Source organism: Martes martes (assembly GCF_963455335.1).
Source record: "Martes martes genome assembly, chromosome: 5".
NCBI classification, from domain to species: domain Eukaryota; kingdom Metazoa; phylum Chordata; class Mammalia; order Carnivora; family Mustelidae; genus Martes; species Martes martes.
This window is the reverse complement of record NC_137892.1, coordinates 108,793,045-108,813,448: the sequence shown is the minus strand read 5'-3', so window position 1 is coordinate 108,813,448 and position 20,404 is coordinate 108,793,045. Positions and strand designations below refer to the sequence as shown.

The 20,404-nt window shown below is 42.9% G+C and overlaps 1 protein-coding gene across 1 annotated transcript in view; it reads left to right on the top strand.

Moving 5' to 3' along the window:
- Window positions 1-20,404, top strand: part of TENM2 (teneurin transmembrane protein 2) — a 1,113,787-nt gene that overhangs the window by 839,649 nt on the left and 253,734 nt on the right. The window contains exon 7 of the mRNA XM_080804500.1: window positions 8,406-8,644. Coding sequence (XP_080660626.1) covers window positions 8,406-8,644 — 239 coding nt within the window. The remainder of the gene's footprint in view (window positions 1-8,405; window positions 8,645-20,404) is intronic.

The following is a 20,404-nucleotide window of genomic DNA, read 5'->3' as shown; positions in this document are numbered from 1 at the left end:
AAGCCCATGAAGGTACTAACATTCTCTCACTTTACAGGTGAGGCCACCTAGAGAGATAAGTAACTTACCCAGTGTCACAGTGATAAGAATAGAAGCCAGGACCCAAATCCTTGGTTGTCCCAAGCCCAGAATCTGCAGGCTTAATCCTGCCTCCTTGGTATGATCCTACTGTTTTCAAAAATAATAAGAAAAAAAGAAATGTTTATATGTAGGGAAAAAGCCTGACTCTAAACCTCAAGTGTTTTACTAGTCTTCCTCTCAAGACAATAGAGTTTGTAGAGGGTATTATGCTTAGTGAAATAAGTCAGTCAGAGAAAGACAACTATCATATGATATCCTGGTGTGAGGAAGTGGAGATGCAACGTGGGGGGCTTGGGGGGTAGGAAAAGAATAAATGAAACAAGATGGGATCGGGAGGGAGACAAACCATGAGAGACTCTTAATCTCACAAAACAAACTGAGGGTTGCTGGGGGAGGAGGGAGGGAGAGGGTGGTTGGGTTATGGACATTGGGAGGGTATGTGCTATGATGAGTGCTGTGAAGTGTGTAAACCTGGCGATTCACAGACCTGTACCCCTGGGGCTAATAATACATTATATGTTAATTTAAAAAAATTTTTTAAAAAGAGGATAGAGTTTTGCTCTCTATTTTTTAATTTATGACTTGATTTTTTAATAATATGTACATTTTATATTTGCAAATAGGAAAATAAAGATAGAACACTTAAGAAGTAACTTAGTTTTGCTCTTCAAGAAGTGACTGAACAGTATAATACCCAACATCATCTTCCTCATTATCTCTCCTGCTTTTTCCATCCCATCCTATATGCTTCTCTCTCCTCTCTCTCTCTCTCTCTCTCTCTCTCACTTTCTCTCCATGCCCCTGGTCTCTCTACATCTCTCTCAGGAGCCCACCCATCGAGTTTGCCCTCTACCACCATCATTCCTTCTTGTACTGGAGAGTATAATAATGATGCTGGAAAGTGTTGTGGTTATTTAACCTCTCTCCAGCTAAATGTTTTATTATAACTCCTGAAAACCTAATTACAGTAACTTTACATGCTACAGTACCCTTTATGGGCTGCCTCTTTATTAAACTTACTCCTTTAGAGACAATAAACCTGATGCTTCAAAGGGCAGAGCCAGGACCAGTAAAATGTGATGAAATCTCCCATTTTCCAGTGCATACCTGATCTCCCTCGCTGATCACCCCATCCCCACTCCAGGTACATTTCTGCTTCTATCCTTTCTCTGGCTTTTTATCAAATTTCAGCAACTGCATGTATGATATTAAAAATCTTTTAGGGATTAATGGGCTGTGTATCATTATTTTCATCCACTCCTCTGAATACCTGTGAGTTTATTTACAGGGGAGGTCAATTTTCTCGGTAGAACAACAGTCAACACCTGGTTTCTCTGATAACCAGAGCTGCATTTTTGCACACAGAGCTATGTTGAGACCATTCAATAGTTTTGCTTGATTTCAAGGAGAATGTTTCCTGCAGCTGACTTCATGAGCAGGAGAGAACTCATCTGCACTGTTAGTCATTCGTTGTTGCGGTTAGCTGAGTTGTACACTGTGAGGAAATAGTGGGAAATAGATTGAGAGAGAGGAGAACAGAAAGCAGTGGGGGTGGGGACAAAAACTTGACCTTTGGAGTTGAGGCAGTGCAATTATTTGTGTAGTACATTTCTGTTTCAAAGCCCTGCTGGGATTTCCCCCTGGAATAAAGCCAAACCAATAGAAAATAAGGAGACTACCTCTTAGGATCCCACTGGTTGCAACCTGAGCGATGGCACTTGGTGTTAAGGGATTTTCTGTTTGTTTCCTTCTTGGGTAGGGTTTGAGGTTAATGAGCGAGTTTACTGGTGATTGACTCAGAAAAAGGAAAAGAAATCTTCTGTTGGAGTCTCAAGTAGTTTAACCAGCTACGACTTCTCAATGCTTCCGTCCTAGATTAGTCAAGCTCTTTCTGTATCATAAGAATAAAATAAAAATTCACAGTATTTTGAATTGATGGGAGTCCCTCTTACACGGTTGCTATGCATGAGTTTCTTGTTTGTTAGACGTCTTTTTAAAAATTTCCATGCTTGTTTAATCAGAGAAAACGTATGCCCTTAATTTTCTAAGCCAATTTGAAATCCTGGTTTGCCAGGATTCTGCCTCAGATACACGTCTTTGCTGTCATGTAAAATGCCTGGGAGAATGGTTGTTAGGTATGCTCGCTCTCTCTCGCTCCCTCTCAGTTTTCATTAGATAGTTTTGTTTTCACATGAGGAAAAATGACATTTACCAAAAAGATAGCTTCAGGTGAAGTGATGATGACTGTATTCTTAAGAACTCGCTAGGATCTAGGGTCCAGAACTGAGGACGCAGAGCCACTGTCCTTCCTTAGCCTCACCACTCCCTTCCATGGCCATTCGGAGCCCCTAACCTGGGCCAGGAAGGGTGCTGGGTGCCAGAACTGAAGCGCACATGGCTAGGAAGGGAAAGAAGCCTGTGAGCTCTTCTTTTATTTTTTGTAAGACATCAAGGACTGGTTTTCTCTATCCCTTTGAGTGTTAGCAAACTCCAAGGACAGCACTTTGGGGTCCCTCATTTGCCTTTCCTTTCCGAGGCACAAGTGGCCAATTCTGAGAGCAATTGAGTTGTGCTTGAAAAATGTCAAGTGCATTTGGAAACTACACATTTTTGCTGACGCCTGGAGTCCTGAGCTGAGCTACTTCCATGACCGACTGCTGGGAAGAAGTTCAGTTGGGGCATCACAAATGATTCATCAGAGCATACTGAGCAGGCCCCCGAGGGGGAAAAGCTGTCTTAATAGCCAGTTCAGGGAAAAATCAAGAGAAGTCCCCTAAGCTGCCTTGGTCCTCCCAGTAACCATCTGGCTAGACCATTACCTTATGGGCCTTGCTTCATTTTATTGATCTTGTTTTTCCTTCCTGCAGCATGTGACAGCAATCCTTGGATGAATCAAAGCTTGCATTTTTTTCAACTGGTGATCATGAAAATTTTCAAACATACAGAAAAGTTGGGGGAGTAGTACAAACTAAGAATAACCACCTGGTTTCAACAACTGCTATGGTTTTACTACATTTGCCTTATCTGGAAACAGACCTAGAGATCTTTCTGCTGAATCATTTGAAAGTAGGTTGTAGCCTTGACACTTCACCTCTAAAGACATCAGCATTCAAAACTCATTTAAAAAGATACATCTACTAAACATCTAGGGTGTTCTCTAGATGTATAGAATTTTAAGATACATCTACCAACCATCAGATACATTCGAGAGGTGCAAAATGGTTAGGGTAGAGTTTCTTAAACTTCAAGATACATTAGAATCCCATTGGGAGCTTCTTAACCAGTAACTGCTCGGACCCTAGCCCTGGCTCTGGTTGGAGGCCAAAAAGTTGTACTTTCCTAACAGAGCACTCCCGTGATCACAAAGCACGTATTTATAGGACACACTCTGAAGATCACTTCTTTAGAACCTTTTTTTAAAATTTTATTTATTTGCTGAATTTAACCTTCTAAAGATTTGCAGCAGCAGGTGTAGCTCTGCTGTGAAGAAACAGGAGTCTACATTATCTTTTGTACTTTGGTTTAATCATTTTAAGCATCAGAAACTAGAAAAAAAGGGCTATGATAACCAAATGAGTTTCATTTAGCTAGGGTCATCCCAGACACCACCATAGCAAAGAGAGGGCTGAGAGCTATAATCTGCTAGGGTTAATGCAGTCCTGAAAAGTACATGGTGTTTGTTTGTTTTTCCAGTGGAGGGACGTGGGCTTGTATACATCAATATAAACATCTGCCTGGATGCACATAAGCAAACTTGTAAATCTGGAAAACAGAAGTCAGTGTGGTGGAAGGAATCCTAATTTTAAAATTAAAATTGTTCACAGTGCTATCCTGTTAACATTCACGGTTTTGGCCTTGGAAAGTTCGTAGGTCATTCATTTAACAAGGATTTGCTGAGTACCCACTATGTGCCAGGCTCTCTTCTAAACATCAGGGTACAGTGTTGAATAAATGAGACAAACACTTGTTTATTTTTTTTTAAGATTTTATTTATTTATTTGACAGACAGAGATCACAAGTAGGCAGAGAGGCAGGCAGAGAGAGGAAGGGAAGCAAGCTCCCCACTGAGCAGAGAGCCCAACGAGGGGCTCGATCCCAGGACACTGGGATCATGACCTGAGCCGAAGGCAGAGGCTTTAACCCACTGAGCCACCCAGGCGCCCCAAAACACTTGTTTATTTTAAACACCATAGAAGTTCAGATCTAATGATGGAGATAGATAATAAATAATATACAAATACATATATTATTTAGAAAGATAGGGACACTTGGGTGGCTCACTCGGTTAAGCCTCTGCCTTCAGCTCAGGTCATGATCCCAGGGTCCTGGGATCAAGTCCCGCATCAGGCTCCTTGCTCAGTGGGGAGCCTGCTTCTCCTTCTGTCTGCTGCTCTCCTGCTTGTGCACTTGCACTGTGTGTGTGTGTGTGTGTGTGTGTGTGTCTTTCTCTCTGACAAATAAGTAAATAAATCTTTTTTTTTTAATTTTAAAAAATAAAGTAGTTATAGCAGGATGGAGAATGACAGAGAAAGAAGCAGGGGGAGGGCAGGGAAGATCTCCCTGGGAAAGTGACACTGGAGCAGAGTGGTGAATGATGTGAAAAAACAAGCTGTGAGGTATTTCCAGGCAAAGGGAACAGCATGTATAAAGGCCCTTAGGTGAAAATGTGTTGGATGTGAAATGATGAGGAATATCAAAAAGACAGGTTAACTGACGGAGTGGGAGAGGCTAAAGTGGTAGAAGGTATAGTTGGAAAGACGGCCAGAAGGCAGACCATGGCAGGGCACTGTAGGCCATGGGAAAGACTCGTGACTTTATTTTACATGTTATTAGAAAACTTGATTGATTGATTGATTGATTGACGGAGGGCATGGGAGAATATTGACATGTGACATAACCTGACTTCCTTTTTAGAAAGAAGTGTAGAAAATACACTGAGTTGTCAGGAGACAATTTTAGGATCTCGGGGGAAAATCCCATACCAAAAAAAAAAAAAAAATCATTTCCTTCTATTATTTCTTATGAATAAGTGCATTAAAAATAACATTAAAGCAATTAAACTTCTTATTCTTCATCTTGTGATTTCTCTGATGTTGCCAACACATTGTTCCAATTTACCGATTCTGTCCACAAATGACTGACATTCAGTCACCAGGCACTGGGGCAGACACATGATTGATTGATAGATAGATACATGCATACATACATAGATGTAGGTAGGTACATAGGTAGATAGATATCCAAGTATATAATAGATTCTTGAATGCAAAAAGTGACCGAAGATGGTATAGATACCAAATCTTTTGGAACAGGGTTCCCAAGTGGGTGATCGGAAAGTGACTAGGATCTGGCTAGGGTGCAGTGGGTGGGGAAGCATAGGAACAGCCATTCCCGAAGGCGTGGCACATCGTTCCGAAAGGCATGGCAGCACAGACAGCCTGGGACTTTTCCTTAACCTGGGACAGCCAGGTTAAGGAAAGATGCATCTTCTGGTGTGGCTGAAGCAGAGTTCAGGGATCAGGGAGCACAAGGTTAGAGACAAGGGTAAAACGGTTGGGTAATTGTTGTAAAGAGTCTGGTCCTGTATTGAGATTTGCATTTCTTCTTGCAGGCATTGGAGAATCAGCCAGGATTTATAAGGCAGAGCACAATGACATTTGTGGTTTGGAAAGAAAAGCAGCAGGAGGGTTGAAAGGGGAAGGTTGATGGGAGAGGTTTTCAGAAATAAAATGGATAGGATTCTTTCACCCGTTATATGGGAGCAGGTGAGAGGAAAGGAGGAAGTGAAAAATGGCTGCTTGGACCTGGGAATATACAGGCATGCAGGAAGAGTGTGAGTGGGGAGGGGAAGGAAAAGAGTCCGTGCTTGGGTGTACTTGTGCAATACAGCTATGGAATGGAGAGAGAGAGATGCCCAGTATACACCTGGAATGGGAGTCTGGACCTCAGGGTGGAAGCTGGTTGGAAATGGACCCTTGATGACTTGAGTCATAGGATGCTTGAAGCCATGGGAAGGAGTGAGATCTCTGTGAGGTTGAGATTTGGTGCCCCTATATTTCTAGATATTTATTAATAATGGCTTACGATGTCTTTATATTTCTTGGTTTTAGTTTAATATCCTATTTTCACAGCTCACTCTTGGGAAATTGTACAAGAAGTACATCTGAGCTAGTTCTGAATCAAATTCCAGCACTTTTCCATCACCCTGACTTTCTGGTGTGCATATGTTCTAGCTTAATTATAAGGCTGTGGACTATTATTTAGTGATTTGGAGAACTCTTCAGGTGTTTGTTTGACATTTGTCAGGCTTTAAATTAAAACTCATGTTTCAGACTCCTTATGTTGTTTTGAGAATTAATAATAAAAGCTACTCATAATGCACCGACCACTTGTTATGAGACACACCTTTAGTTAGGTGCTTTTCCTACATGATCTCGTGTAATCCATACAACCACCTACGCTGGGACCATCACTACCCCCATTTTACAGATGAAAAGATGGAGGCTTTTAAGAACGGTATTGTGTAATTTACATAAGCTTACTTGTCCAGGAATGGTACTGCTAATGCTCCCATCCAAATGAACATTCCTCCAAAATGCTTCTTCTAAACCCTGTGCCTCCTGCCACCTCTTCCGAAGATACTTTTCATCCAGAGCGTTAAGAGAGTACTAAGTACTAAGGAATACAGAGGCTTATTTATGGAATCCAACCTCTTGCCTTTGTTCATATCATCAAACATACTTAGAGTACAAATAAAGTTTTTAAGTATCAGTTGTTTGTTTTAATGTTAGCTGTGCCAAATCATTCTCTAATCCGATACTCATTTTCTGACTTGATTGTCCGTCATCCCAAGTTTGTTTGATCTTTGTCAAGGATTAAAATACTTTCAAGGTTTTGTCTGGAAGCAGCTAAGATCCAAGTACTTGTAATAATAGCAAGCCGGCCTCAGAATCCCACCGGGATAGCCTGCTGGGTCCTATATGCAGGGGCCGTGTGGTGTATGAGGTCAAACCAAAGGGTCTGGAGTCAGGCAGATGGGATCTGTAGCCCCAGTGACCCTGCTTGCTATCTCTGAGCTTCCATGTTCTCATTTGTAAAACTGTGTTAAAAATATAGGGTTGATGTGAGGTTTGGATGCAAGTAAAACATTTAGCGTCATAACTGACACATGGTATGTGGTCTGTAAGTATAGTTGTACCTGCTGAAGACTTGAAGAGGAAGCAATTACCTGTATGACATTTTGGAGTCTTAGAATCTCAAAGTCACAAAACATGAGGGAACTCCATTCAATCACTCATTCATTCATTCATTCACTCACTCACTAAAGTCTCCCTTGCATGCTGAGCTTTGAGCTGTGTACTGGGAACATAAAAACGAACAAGGTATAAAAGAAGACACAGTCCCCAGTCTCCAGCTGCTCAAACTCTAGACACTACTTAATCCATGCTTTAAAGTCCACTGTCTATTTCCTGGAAGAGAATTCATCATTTGAAACAAGGTGTGGCGAGTCACATTTGAAGTCTTATAAATGGCACACATAAGAGAGAAAAATCTGTCAGAGAATTTATGGTCCTTGAAGTGTCCTTGGCGAGACCGTCCCCTGACCCTGAGGAAGGGTTGTGGTAGGTGTCAGCAGCAGGTCCCATTACCCTATTGCAGCCCAAGAGACCAAGAGCATCTTGTTTAATTGGCAGGCGAAGAGGTTACCAAAGAAAAAACCATGATCATCACATGAGCTAGAGAGGCAGTCTCAGGACAGGAAGCAAGATGCAGGGAGGCAAACAGCCCAGGAAGAAGGCTCAGGAAAGACAGTTGAGAGTAACACTCAAGAGCTCGGACTTCAGCATGAGACAGAGCTCCGAGTTCACATCCTTGGACAATTGCTTGACTTCTCTAAGCCTGGTTTCCCCAATGTATGGATATTTTAATACTTAGTTTGTAAGTACTTGTGAGAGTCTATTTCTAGTGCCTTTCCATGTACGGCTGTAACACACAGCACTACTTCGCGTCATCGTTGTCATCATCATCCTCATCATCTCCAAGTGACAGACAGTAACCCAGTTTCCATTTTTGCTTTGAATACTTTTCAGAATTGTTGTGGAAGGTAAAATCTGGATGTATATGGGAACACATAAAATGTTGTGAGTTTATGGAATTAATTTATGTCAACATCACATGAAATCTTTGCCCTTTTGTCCTTGACAAGGTAGAGCTGGGTCCTAGGACCGTACTACAACTATAAAAGCAGAGTGAAAGAAAAGGCAGCTAGATGTCCCCCAGGAGCCAGCCATGTCCACGCTGACTCTTTCCCTTTTCCTCACCAGGCACTTTCTCTTTAAGACCTCCTCGGGGAGCACACCCCTGTTTAGCAGCTCTTCTCCGGGATACCCTTTGACCTCAGGAACCGTTTACACGCCACCACCCCGCCTGCTGCCCCGGAACACCTTCTCCAGGAAGGCCTTCAAGCTGAAGAAGCCCTCTAAATACTGCAGCTGGAAATGCGCCGCCCTGTCCGCCATCGCCGCAGCCCTCCTCTTGGCGATCCTGCTGGCATATTTCATCGGTAAGTCAGGGCAGCCTGCTCCATGACCCTGGCCGTGAGAGGTGGGGCAGAGGCCGTGGACTTGTGAATACAGCAGGCTTCTCTTGTCTGTACAGCTTGCTTGTTGGCTCCTGAAAGATGTAAACAATGAGGGAGAGATGGGAGTGCTTTTTCTTGCCTGAAATGTGTTTAAATCTGATGAGCTTCCTTCTCAAGATTCTAAATAACATTTATCAGATGTGTAAGTAAGCATCCCTACTGTATTCTTTCTTGGAGACGAGCTAAAAATTGTTGTTTCTCCAAACCCATCCCTCATTCCCACCTGGCCTTCTAGTCTCTTCCGTCCCTGGATTTTAACCCAGGTCTGCGTTCTAAAATGCGTGCAACATGGGTTAACTTCCACCAAAAACTGAATAGAGGAATAGTGACCAGCATGTCTGGGAGCATCTTGATTCAAAGCGAACATCTAGCTGAGTAGCCAGCTTATTGCCAGAGATGTGGAACAGAAACAGAATTGAGTGGTCCAGTCGGGTCTCTGTATGGAATCAGGTCACCCACACACACTGTGGATCTTGCCCACATCCCCTTCTTAGCTTCTGCCCCCTTAGTCTCAACTTGAATTGCACCACAATTGTGAATCAGGTTCATGTCTCGTGCCAGCTGTGCTTCTGCGAACTCAGGATATAACTTAGGGTAGCAGGTTGGTGAGGTTGTTGGGGTATCTTTCTTCCTATGCCAGGGATGTTGGTTTGCATCCATGGGGGGGGTAGCCCTGTAACTCTGGCAAGCAGTGGGTGCAAGAGCTCAGGGGCAGGGTGCCCCACGCATGTGAGCATCCTGGGCTGGCCACAAAGCCTGCTCACAGCTCCTGGCCCCAACAGAGAGCCCCGGTTTGCTTCTCTGTGAACTGAGCTTACCAATGGCAGAGCTCCTGGCCCAGGCAGAGGCCACAGTGATGTTTGTTCAAGTGTATTTGAAACACTTGATGGTTCCAGCTTGGTTTCAGGGCAGCTGTGATATGCCTCCCTAGTTGGGCTGTGCCATGTTGCAAAGCAAACCTATAAAACACCAGCAAAAAGAGACCAACTGCAAAATTCTTCTCAACACTTGTTCTGAGGGAAAAAGGCCATCCTGATCAATCTGACTTTGTCCCTTCTCCCTCAACACTGGGGCTTGCACACTTCCTTCATCCTCAGACAGCCAGTGTGGTATCTTCCAGAGAAGGAATTGGTCCAGGACTTCCCAGACCATTCTATGCAAGCTTGCCTGATGGCGAGGGCAGGTGGCCTTGCATCCCCAGTAATCTGGGGCTCTGCCCAAGGCCCTCACTAGCCAAAAACTGATGTGAAGTTGTCACTGTCTTCCATAAGATCGCTATGCGAACCTTAATACAGAAAAATCCATTTTACATTTCTTACCAGTCGCATCTCCTAGGAATGCCTTCCAAAAGTGACACTCTGGGGAAAGGTACCATGTTTATCTGGAACTTTGCAAAAGCCTTGGTGCTATAAACCCCAGCCCCACGTGGGGACTGAGGTCTGACATCCATGTACCCCTAATTTAAAGTCACATCTGCTTCTCACTTGCTCTCGATGAAGGATGGAGTAATGAATTGACTTGAGGGAGGGGGTAGGGTGTCCGTCACACGCTCTGCCACTTGTGTAGAATCTTTTGCGTCATTAGAGGTAGTTTTGTGTACTTCCCCAGGTAACTGTTCAAGGAGGCATGGTAGAAGCAAATTGAATTGCCTTCAGGGTCTTTGCATGATTTGGCTTTGTGTCAGAAACTTCAAAAAGGGTCCGTGAGCTCACTTCTCAGGCTTAATGTTCTGCTGAGCTGCTGGGCACCATGGGGAGCCCAGATACAGAAACTGAGACACTACTCACCTCCGCCAATACCGTCCCCAGTGTACCTCCTACTCTACTTGCCAGAGAGAGATAGATGACTACTGCCTGATGTATTGAGCTTGATAGTTAAAATATAATAGCTTTCTGTAGGGTGATTACATAAATGGGAAACCATACAGTGAGAGTTTAATGTTTTAATTCGGTATGTAACTTGTAAATGATGGATTAGGAAACATATTTATCCTCCGTCTGGAGGCTACTGGAAGCTGGACCTGAGCATCCTAGGATGGTTTATTAGATTATAATCTATCATTTTCTATTATGTATGCTTTAGGTAAGATTATTCTTTAACCCTGGAGCATTAAAGCATAGTTGATGACTCAAAACGAGTGATGGTGGGGGCCAGTGTCCCCGGCGGTGATGGTGGTGAGTGTGGAGCCAGAGGCCTGCTCTCCAGAGGGGACGGCAGCTCTGCAGTCACCATGAGGGGTCACGGTCTTGAATGCTGATCTTGACCCAGTGATCCCGTTCTCCTTTGCCTTGACAAAGTTGTTTTCCTCCTGCGTCTAAGTTTCCTAAGTAAAATCCGGAAGCATGATGGTTATTTACGTGCAAAAACTCCAAAGTATGGTGAGGATTAATTAATGTGTATAAATCACTTTGAAGATGAAAAGCAGTATATTATTAATTACAGAGCTGCAGGGGCATAAACAGTGCATTATAAACACAGAGAAAAATGCTGTTGGGAGCAATGAGCGATTGTGCCCACCGAGAAAACAAGTCATCAGGGAAGGACAGAAGGGCAACATAAAAATCAAAGCCCTCCTATTAAGGACACCCGAGTTTCTAAGACCTGAGCTCATTCTGGTTCACACATGACTCCATGTTCCGGTAGAACATGGTAAGTCCTGCAACTGAAGCATCAACCCCGAGATATGGGTTGATATGGGTTCGGGCCTGCCGGGAACTGTGACAATTAAGTCAAATTACCTTCCTTGCATGTTCCAACCCATGAACAGAAGACTCCAGAAATGAGCCACCTGGAAAAGTTCAGCCCCATGACAAGTGCTTCCATACATCCAGCACGCGAGTGAGTGTGAAAGCAGACTAAGGTCAACCCTTGCACACATTGGAAGATGTGGGCCTTCACCAACTCAGGAAAGATCCCCCAGTTCCTCCTGACACAACCGGGGACAAAGATCTTTTAGGGTGCACTCTCCCATCAGATTCTTTCTATGCTAGATTCTTCCAGTGTACATAACATCCTGGAGTAAATTACTCTGAAAAGCTGCATCAACCCCTAGGGGACCATTTTGTGCATCACTCAGCCCCTGGTCCACATGTTTTCTTGGGAGTACTGGCTGTGAAATGCAAGAGAGCTTCCCTCGCAGGAAGCTGTCTTACATGCTAGGGCCCCTCAAGTGCTCTCATGGCCTGCGATGCCAGAAATCCCTCTAGATCCCTCCGTTTCTGAATCATGTAACCAATATAGAATTCCTCTCCTGTTTTATGCCAACTCTACTGTGTCTTTATCCTCATAGTACACATAACAATAACTGATTGGCAACTTCCATTTGTTGAGAACTGTCGGCTTTTTCATTGAAAGCACCTTTATGTAATTATTAAATGTGAACCCTATCCCCAGCCCCCACCATACGCTCTATCAGAAAATAAAATCAGCGTATTACAGTCATTTCACGGAGTTGATGCTGAAGCCCAGAGCGCCTGCAGTCACGTGGCTGGCTAGTTGCAAGGGTAAGACTAGGTCCTGGGTCTCCTGATTACTCTCCTGATTATCTCCCAATACTGCATGAGACCTAAATGATCCCTTTTGTAGCATCAACTCCCTGAATCTGACTTTATCCTCATGAACAAGGGAGAATAATTAGTTCCTTTCCTTCCCACACCATCTTCTGATGATCCCCACAGTGGAGAGAAACCATCTCTCTTCCTCAGTCTCCTAGCCTGTCCTCAGGTGGCTGTTTTCCCAAGCGTCGTCTGTTACAGGGGTCAGAAAACAACACTTTCCATGCAGCGCCAGATCATAGATGTTTTTGGTTTTGAGGGTCATGTAGTCTCATCTCAGCTGTTCCGCTCTGCCCTCCTTTGGCAAGAGCAACCATAACCACGGCCATACGTGGCTGTGTTCCAAGAGACTCTAAGTATGGACACCGAAATTCAAATTTTACGTACCTTTCATGTGTCAGGAAATATTATTCTTTTGTTTTTTTTTTTAAAAAAAACTTTTTTAAATGTAAAACTATTCTTTAGCTCATATGCTGTTCAAAACACACAAACAGGTGGCAGACTGGATTCGGCCCTTGGGCCACCGTTTGCCAACCCCTCCTGGATTATATTACTATTCTTTTCCTAAAAATACCTTTTCAGAGTGTGTCCATTTTTGCAGAAAAGAGAGAAAGAAAGAAAGAAAGAAAGAGAAAGAAAAGAAGGAAGGAAGGAAATCTGCTTTCAGCCTAGCTAAGAGTCCAACTCTATGTCCGCTGTAAATGGAGCAGGTGATTATTTTCTGAGACTGGCAATCCCACTTTGTAATGAATAATTACACCTGACTTTCTGATCCAAACCAAAAAGTAGAAAAAGCAAGCCACTTTTCTCTTTGAAACTTTCCAAAGGGTAAAAATGCCCATCCTAATAGACAGTGTGAAACACGGCTTCAACTCTTGGGTGGTATGGAATTGCCAAAAAAACTTTGCCATGTACTCCCTCATCATCAGTCTTCAGTTACCCCGGGTTCCTCTGCAGAATCACTGCCTGTTTTCAAAGGTGCCTCAGTCCCTGGTACCTTCTTTATTGGGGTTTCCCAACTTCTTTGTCGGGGTTTCCCAACAGGTGGTAAAGGTGCAGGTTCCCTGAAGGACATCTCTGCCTCATCCTAGGTTAAGGTTCAGAGATCTGGTTTCCTTAAAAGACACCACAGTTCTTCAACAGCTACCCCACGTCAAGGAAGAGAGGTGCTTGTGATAGATGACTTTGCTGTTGAAATCCAGATAATCCTAGAAATTCTCAGATGAGAGTCAACACAACAGTTCATCATGACACAGGGTTCAGACTATCACCCGCGAGTTAAAGACAATACGTAACATATGCTGAGTTTCTGTCAAAAGCTCTTCTCGTGGTTGGGAAGGAAAGGGGGTGGAGGAAAAGATAAGAGCATTTATGTCATCCTAAATTAGTTTTTAGCTCTTCAGATCTCTGCCAAACTAAAATACATATATATATTAGAAAGTCACCTTGTCTTTTTTCACTACAGTAATTCCTGCCAAATATGAAATACTATGTTTTAAGTAAGCTGCTCAACGCTCTGTCTTCTGCCACTCTCACTTTGATCTGGGAAGAACACGGGCCATCAACATGTCAGGATGTTAAAAGTGTGGTAATTTGGGGTGCTTTCAGTTTCTTTTGAAAACAATGAGAGATTATTTTCTATGGAAACTAAAAGCCTACAATGTGTTTAAAGTTGCTACACTTGAAAATTGATATGTTGAGACTCCTACTGATGAATCCGGCGTTCGGAGCTGCTATTTTGTGTATTCCCATCTCGCTGAACAGAGCAGATTTGGGGAAAACATAAAGAAAATGACAGAAAAAAGGATGAGAACAGTACACTTACCCAGCATCCTTTGTGAGGCTACAGCCTAGGAAAAGTGGTGGCCCTCTCATTCAGACTCACTGTTCTTTGACTATCCAGAGAGGCGCTAAACCCTCTGCACGAATTTGACAATACAGGTTTACCTCCAGTTATCTAAAACGCAAAAGGCTGGTGATTAAATCTGAACAATCCTGCAAGAAACATTTCCACCCAACTCCTCTGCCCCCGGTTGGTCAAATCTTGTAGTGAGCCCCACAGAGAAGAGGAGACCTGCCCACAGAGAAGTCAGGGGACCCCGCCATGTTGTCAGCTCCGATGTTAGTAACAGACTTTAGATATGCTAATGTGCTCTTAACCAGATAATGAAGTCCTGTCAGCGCTGACACACTGGTGAGTCTTCGGCAGTGGGGCTCCCATTTCATAATTGCACACCCAATTTCACAGGATCTGTCAATTTATGGAAAGTAAATTAAGTCATTAGCTAGGTCACCATCACCTAGCAGCCATGTGGCAGCATGTGTATCTGTGTCTGACATTCAGGGAAGTTCTTTGCTTTCCACTACGAGGCACCTGTCGGAAATCAAGGTAATCATCCAACACGGGGCTTTCTCGCCTTCGCCGGTAAGCTCCATGGATGAGGAAGAGGAAACAACACTTGGTCCTTCATCTGTAGAGCATCTTAATGCAAAACCAGGGAAGAGTGCATGGCACACCCCTCAAGCACCGTGACAGGGAGTTAGGGCGTCAGTAGAATCTGCCAGTCCAGGACTTTGTGGCCCCATGGAGCCTGTGTTGGGTGAATGCGTATGGAGTGTCCACCACCTATCTATCCCTTAACTCACCATTGAAGCCTTTGTCCTGAAATCTCTCTGTGACTGTGGTCTCTCTAGAAGCAGTAACAGGATACTCTGACATTATTGTGTCTCTCTCCACATTCTCAGTTTATTTGACTGGATCACTTAGGGTGGTCACCAAGCACACAGATCCTTTACCTTCCCCAGGAAGCCTTTAAATTCCTCATTTCTTAAGTCATGCATGTGTTTGTTTATTTTTACTTGTTGCATAATTTAGATTTCTGGATATAGCGTCCAGTGTACTCTAAGTATTATTTCCTTCTACATTTTTACCCGTAACACAACTGCAGAGGTTCTTGCTGTGGTAAATAGAAGAGTACCAGTTGGGGCCCCTGGGTGGCTCAGTCAGTTCAGCATCTGACTCTTGATTTCAGCTCAGGTCATGGTCTCAGTGTTGTGAGACCAAGCCCCACATGGGGCTCGCACACTGGGTGTGGAGCCTGCTTAAGATTTTCTCGCTCCCTCTCCCTGTACCCCTCCCCCATCTAGGAAGGACAGAAGGGAGGGAGGGAGGGGAAAGAAGAAAAGAAAAGAAAGAAGAGAAAAGAACCAGCTTGATGTAACACAAAGCACATGCACGGGCTTTAGTGTCAGACAGACTTGTGTTCAAGTTCTGATGTGTACACTTAAAAGACTTGGCCTTGCTGTCTAACCTTCATGTGCCTTAGTTTCCTTACCCAGAACAGTGGAATAGCTCCTGCCTTGTAAAGATGGTTCCGGTGTTGACTAAAATTGTATATGTATACAACTTGTCTTCAAATGCAGTATGTCCTCAAGTATGAGAAATGTCACTATTGTGCATATCCCCAAAGTCCTGACAAGTACTTCGCATTTATCATTTCTATTTTGGAGTTTGGGAAAGACGTAGTCACAGACCACTTGGAAGGACATACAACCATGTGAATTGATAGGTCCATAGTCAGACCGGCAGACCAGTGTGCTGCCTGGCCAGCCACGATTATACAGAATCACCAGTTACAAAATGCATTCTGATTTCAGAGAGGAAAAAAAGGTGAAAACCTCGGAGTTTTAGCATCAGTGAAGTGTGGTGGAACCTGGCACACAATAGAAGCTTATTATGATGATTGTATTGGCTACCACACTCCTTGACCAGGTCCGTAGCAAAGTCTGAACCAGATTCTTGGATCATTGTATCTCCAGAACTGTGCCTAACAGCTTGGAAGCATCAATAAATATATTTTGAATTAATAAATGTCGATTAGGGTTAAGGATATGTTGGATCATTTGTTGACAGCATTATCAAGTACCCAGAATCCTTGGTCCCTAATTCACTGGTTCTCTCATGTAAAAGGAAATTTCTGGTTCCCTGATGCTGTAATTGCCTCTGTTCCCAAATTGCATTTCCAAGTTAGAAAGCATTTAGGCAACGGAACAGTTAGGGGGGATGTGTAAGCACCACATTTAAGTCCTCTAGCAGGAATCTGTGATTCCCTGAAATCGAGAGAGCTAGCTGAGTGAAACTGGGAAGTGTTTGTGTCTGGCATACAGCCACCATTTGGCACTCATATTACAAAAGTATAGCAGAATTTAGTTGGAGTTCAAGGTGAAGAAGCAAATAATGGCATAAATCTGAAAGTCTGTTGGCTGCTTCCCTGTAAATGAGGATGTGCTAAGAAATGAAGCAATTGCTACAAGGCACCAAATAGAGAAAAGGACTATTATATGGTGAATTAGGTCTGTGTACACAAGCCATGCAGAATCCTTTGTGCTCTGAAATGCCCTACTTAGCTGTGTAGCCTCGTACAACAGAAATCTGACCCTGAAGTGAACTTTTAGAACATTTGTATTTTTCTTAAGGTCGCCTTAAGTCATACCTCTTGTACCCTTCTCTGAAAATTCCTTTCTAGAAAATTCACATTTTGATTGTTAAGAACAGACACACCGAATTTTTGCCCGAGCCCTTTCCTCATCAAATAAATCATTTATTAAATTGATGTCTCATATTAAGATCCTCTGCATTAGGAGAGCAAATGGTCCATCAACTACATTAACATATTTAATATTACCATAAAAGAGAGGATAATGCATTGCATGTTCCACTAATTTCATTTTTTATTATCAACTTCTAGCCTTAAATAAATATGTAAATATCAGAATGTCTCAGAAAACACAGCAGTCTGAAGCTACACGATGATAAGGATAGAGTTTTGCCGAAGAAAATAGTGTCCTCCTTTCTTGGAAAGGGAAGTTTATATGATACATAATATGCATCATCTTTCAAAGGCTTTTCTTCCCTGAAATCCAAAGCTATGGATGAGAAGGGAGGATCTGCTTTGCCTCCAATCTTTGCCTTCCTTTCATCATGACTTGATTCACAGCTGTTAGGGACGGCCCTTCCCTTGGGACGGGTTTTCCGTGGAGTTAGGTCATTTGTAGTAAGATTTGTACAAACATGTTTGGCACTCCCCTAGGGACTCTGATCTTTATGAAAGAAAGGCATATTACCTTGCTTTTGCCTTTGCGGTCATGATGCAATCCTATCAGTTCGCTTACTTATATTACACCATGAACGTTTTAGAGGCACGTTAATGAAGTTTAGATTAGACTTGCTTATATTCCAGAGGGAAAAGTAAGTGGCAGTGTGTCAAACACATTCTGCTCTTCAGGCCATGATAAACAAGGTGACATCTTGCAAAGAAGTTTGGTGTGCCTTTGAATTAGAAGCATTGCTGAAACTGGTTTTAAGGCTACCTTGTGCCCCAAATTTTACAAACCTACATTGGTAGGGCATTCACTGAGTTAGAGTTCATGTATTTAAACTTTCTTTTAATAAGAAGTTTAGTATACTTCCTTGAGAAATCTCTCTCTTCTCTTGAGAGAATTGTAGATTAAAGACATTTTTCCCCCGTGAAAAATCTTTGTGCAGCTTTGTATAGTCATATAATATATTTTTATTAACATAAAATTTATTAAATTTATTAATTTTACATTTTTCCATTACACAAGAAATTTTCTTTAGGCAAGTGGTTGGCTGGTCACATTGTATGCTGGAACCTGCTGACCAGCCTCAGAATCTAGGACATTTTTACTCACAATTTTCTCCTAGACCTAGGGTCTCATAAGCAACCCCATAAAATAGAACACTTCATAGGAAAGCTGAGAGAGCCTAGGTAAGTTATGTTTTGCATAAATGACCTGTGCCATGATGTTAAGACATTTGCGTTTCATTTTTCCCAGGCCCATCAGGGAACAGAAGCTTCTATACTAAAAACCTTTTTATTAACTCATCAGTACAAGCAAATGGTCAGCCATCCTTTCTTCCCCCTAGAAATGTGAAGTGGTCTAACCATTACACAATAAGAAATTGAGGACATTTGTGTCTATTTTTAGCCAGTCTGTTTTTGTCAAATGAAGGCATTATCTCCTCTTGAATTTACTTTAAAAACTGTAAAGCTTCTCAAACAAAGAAGCTTGCCTGTGATTAGCTTATACTTCTCAGGAACACAGCAGAGAAGAGCCAAAAAGAAAAAAAAAAAAAAAGACTATATACCAAAAAGAATGGGTTGGAGTTAAGACAAAAAGTAAAGGAAAAGGCATAAGAAGCTGTGAACAGAGTAATTAGAAATGCTTTTGAGCAATGCCAGCTATGAGATGCCATCCACTAAGCAGGATAAAACATGGAACAATTAGAAGACACCAAAATGGGGGAACAGTGACACCCAGCACATCAAATGACACATAATCTTCTGCATGATTTCTTGAACCAATAAGTCCAACCAAGGTAATGAGATGAAAAGCAATCCATGAGAATTGCTTGGAGGTGCTGTTTCACCCCTCATCTTACATCATTAAACTTTCGGTTGCCTCATGAACTACTTAGATAAATAACAGTGGACAGCTCAACATTTATCCAAATAAACCAGAAAGCCACCATGATAAAGGAAATTGAATTTATAGACACAGCAGGCCCTTGCCTAATAGATGAGAGTAATGTGTCTAATGTTGAACATCCGTCTATATTTCAAATACAGTGTATCTTGGGGGGGGGGCATGAAAATCACCTCCTACAAAATCATTTCTCACTAAGGTTGGTTTATCTTCTGTTGGGTCTAATTGATACTCATGTAATTCCAGTACAGCCTTTGCTACTGCAAATGATATAAGAGAAGGAAAGAATGAATATGCCTTTTGGCTCCCTTGGGAGCATTGAAAGCTAGGCTTAGAAAAATCACTATTCTCTTCAGATGTGTTGTCTTTAGAATGACCCTTGAAGCTAGGAAGCAAGTATATTTGTTTTTCAATCAAGTGAGAGCATTCCTGAAAGTCTTCTACTCGATCTTGATCAGAAATGGACATGAGGGAAGAGTATTATTTTATGCTACATCCTTTCTCTGCATTATTTTGCCTCTCTTCATGGTGTAAAGGAAGGTCCAGTAGGAATATCGGAGGCGACCTGACAGTTTCAGCTCCCAACCAAACCCAATGGATTATGAACTTCTACCATTTGGAAAGGTTTCCTAATTCCTAACTGGGCATGTCTTATGGTCTCAGATAGGACATGGGTATGCCCAGGCTGATAGCAACTTACTACTCACCCAAGTCTGGAGGTGGGAGGTTCAGAGGGGTTGGGCAAGGGAGTGGGACAGGGAAGGAGAAAGGACACGAGGTCAGCCCCCCTATTTGGCATGTGTGTGAGTGGTGCCCCCACACCACGACTCCTACAAATCCTGCCCCAAATGTTCTGGTCAGGAACAGTCTTCGATATGTGTACATTTTTTTAAACACTTTTTAAAAAAGATTTTATTTATTTATTTGACAGAGAGAGGAACACACAGCAGGGGGAGCAGAAGAGAGAGAAGCAGGCTCCCAGCAAAGCAGGGAGCCCAATGTGGGTCTCGATCCCAGGACCCTGAGATCATGACCTGAGCGGAAGGCAGGTGCTTAACCGACTGAGCCACCCAGGCGCCCCCAATAGGTGTACATTTTAATGAAACATTTTGACAGGTACATTTGCTCTGACTTGAAGGAAACTAGCTTCTGACCCTGGTTCCAAAGGTTTTATCTTTCACAGCGTTTGCATTCACACAGGTGTGAATGTCGCCGCTTCTTCCCCTCCCATCCCCTCTTCTACACGGTCTACCTTTCAGTATCCTCACAGCAAGTCCAGATGTATCCTGCTCTGTCAGATTTAATTTTTTTAAAGGAATATACATACATTCCAGTTCATTTAATGTTAGACTTTTAAAAAAACGTCCTTTATCCCACTCTTGTCCCCACACCCCCCACCTCCCCGCCTTGGGTCTTTAGGTTGGGGTGGTCAGGGCAAAAGTATACCCAAGGGCTCGTGGTCTTGGCCTTGTCTGGGAGAAAATATCTCTATTTCTTTTGTGGGGATGCGGATGCCGATTGAGTGGTATTTTATTCTTCTCTTCAAAACTGACAGGAATTAAGCCTCTGGAAAGGTCAGCTGACCCAGCAGTGCTCTCTGTATTGTAGTGAAATACCAATG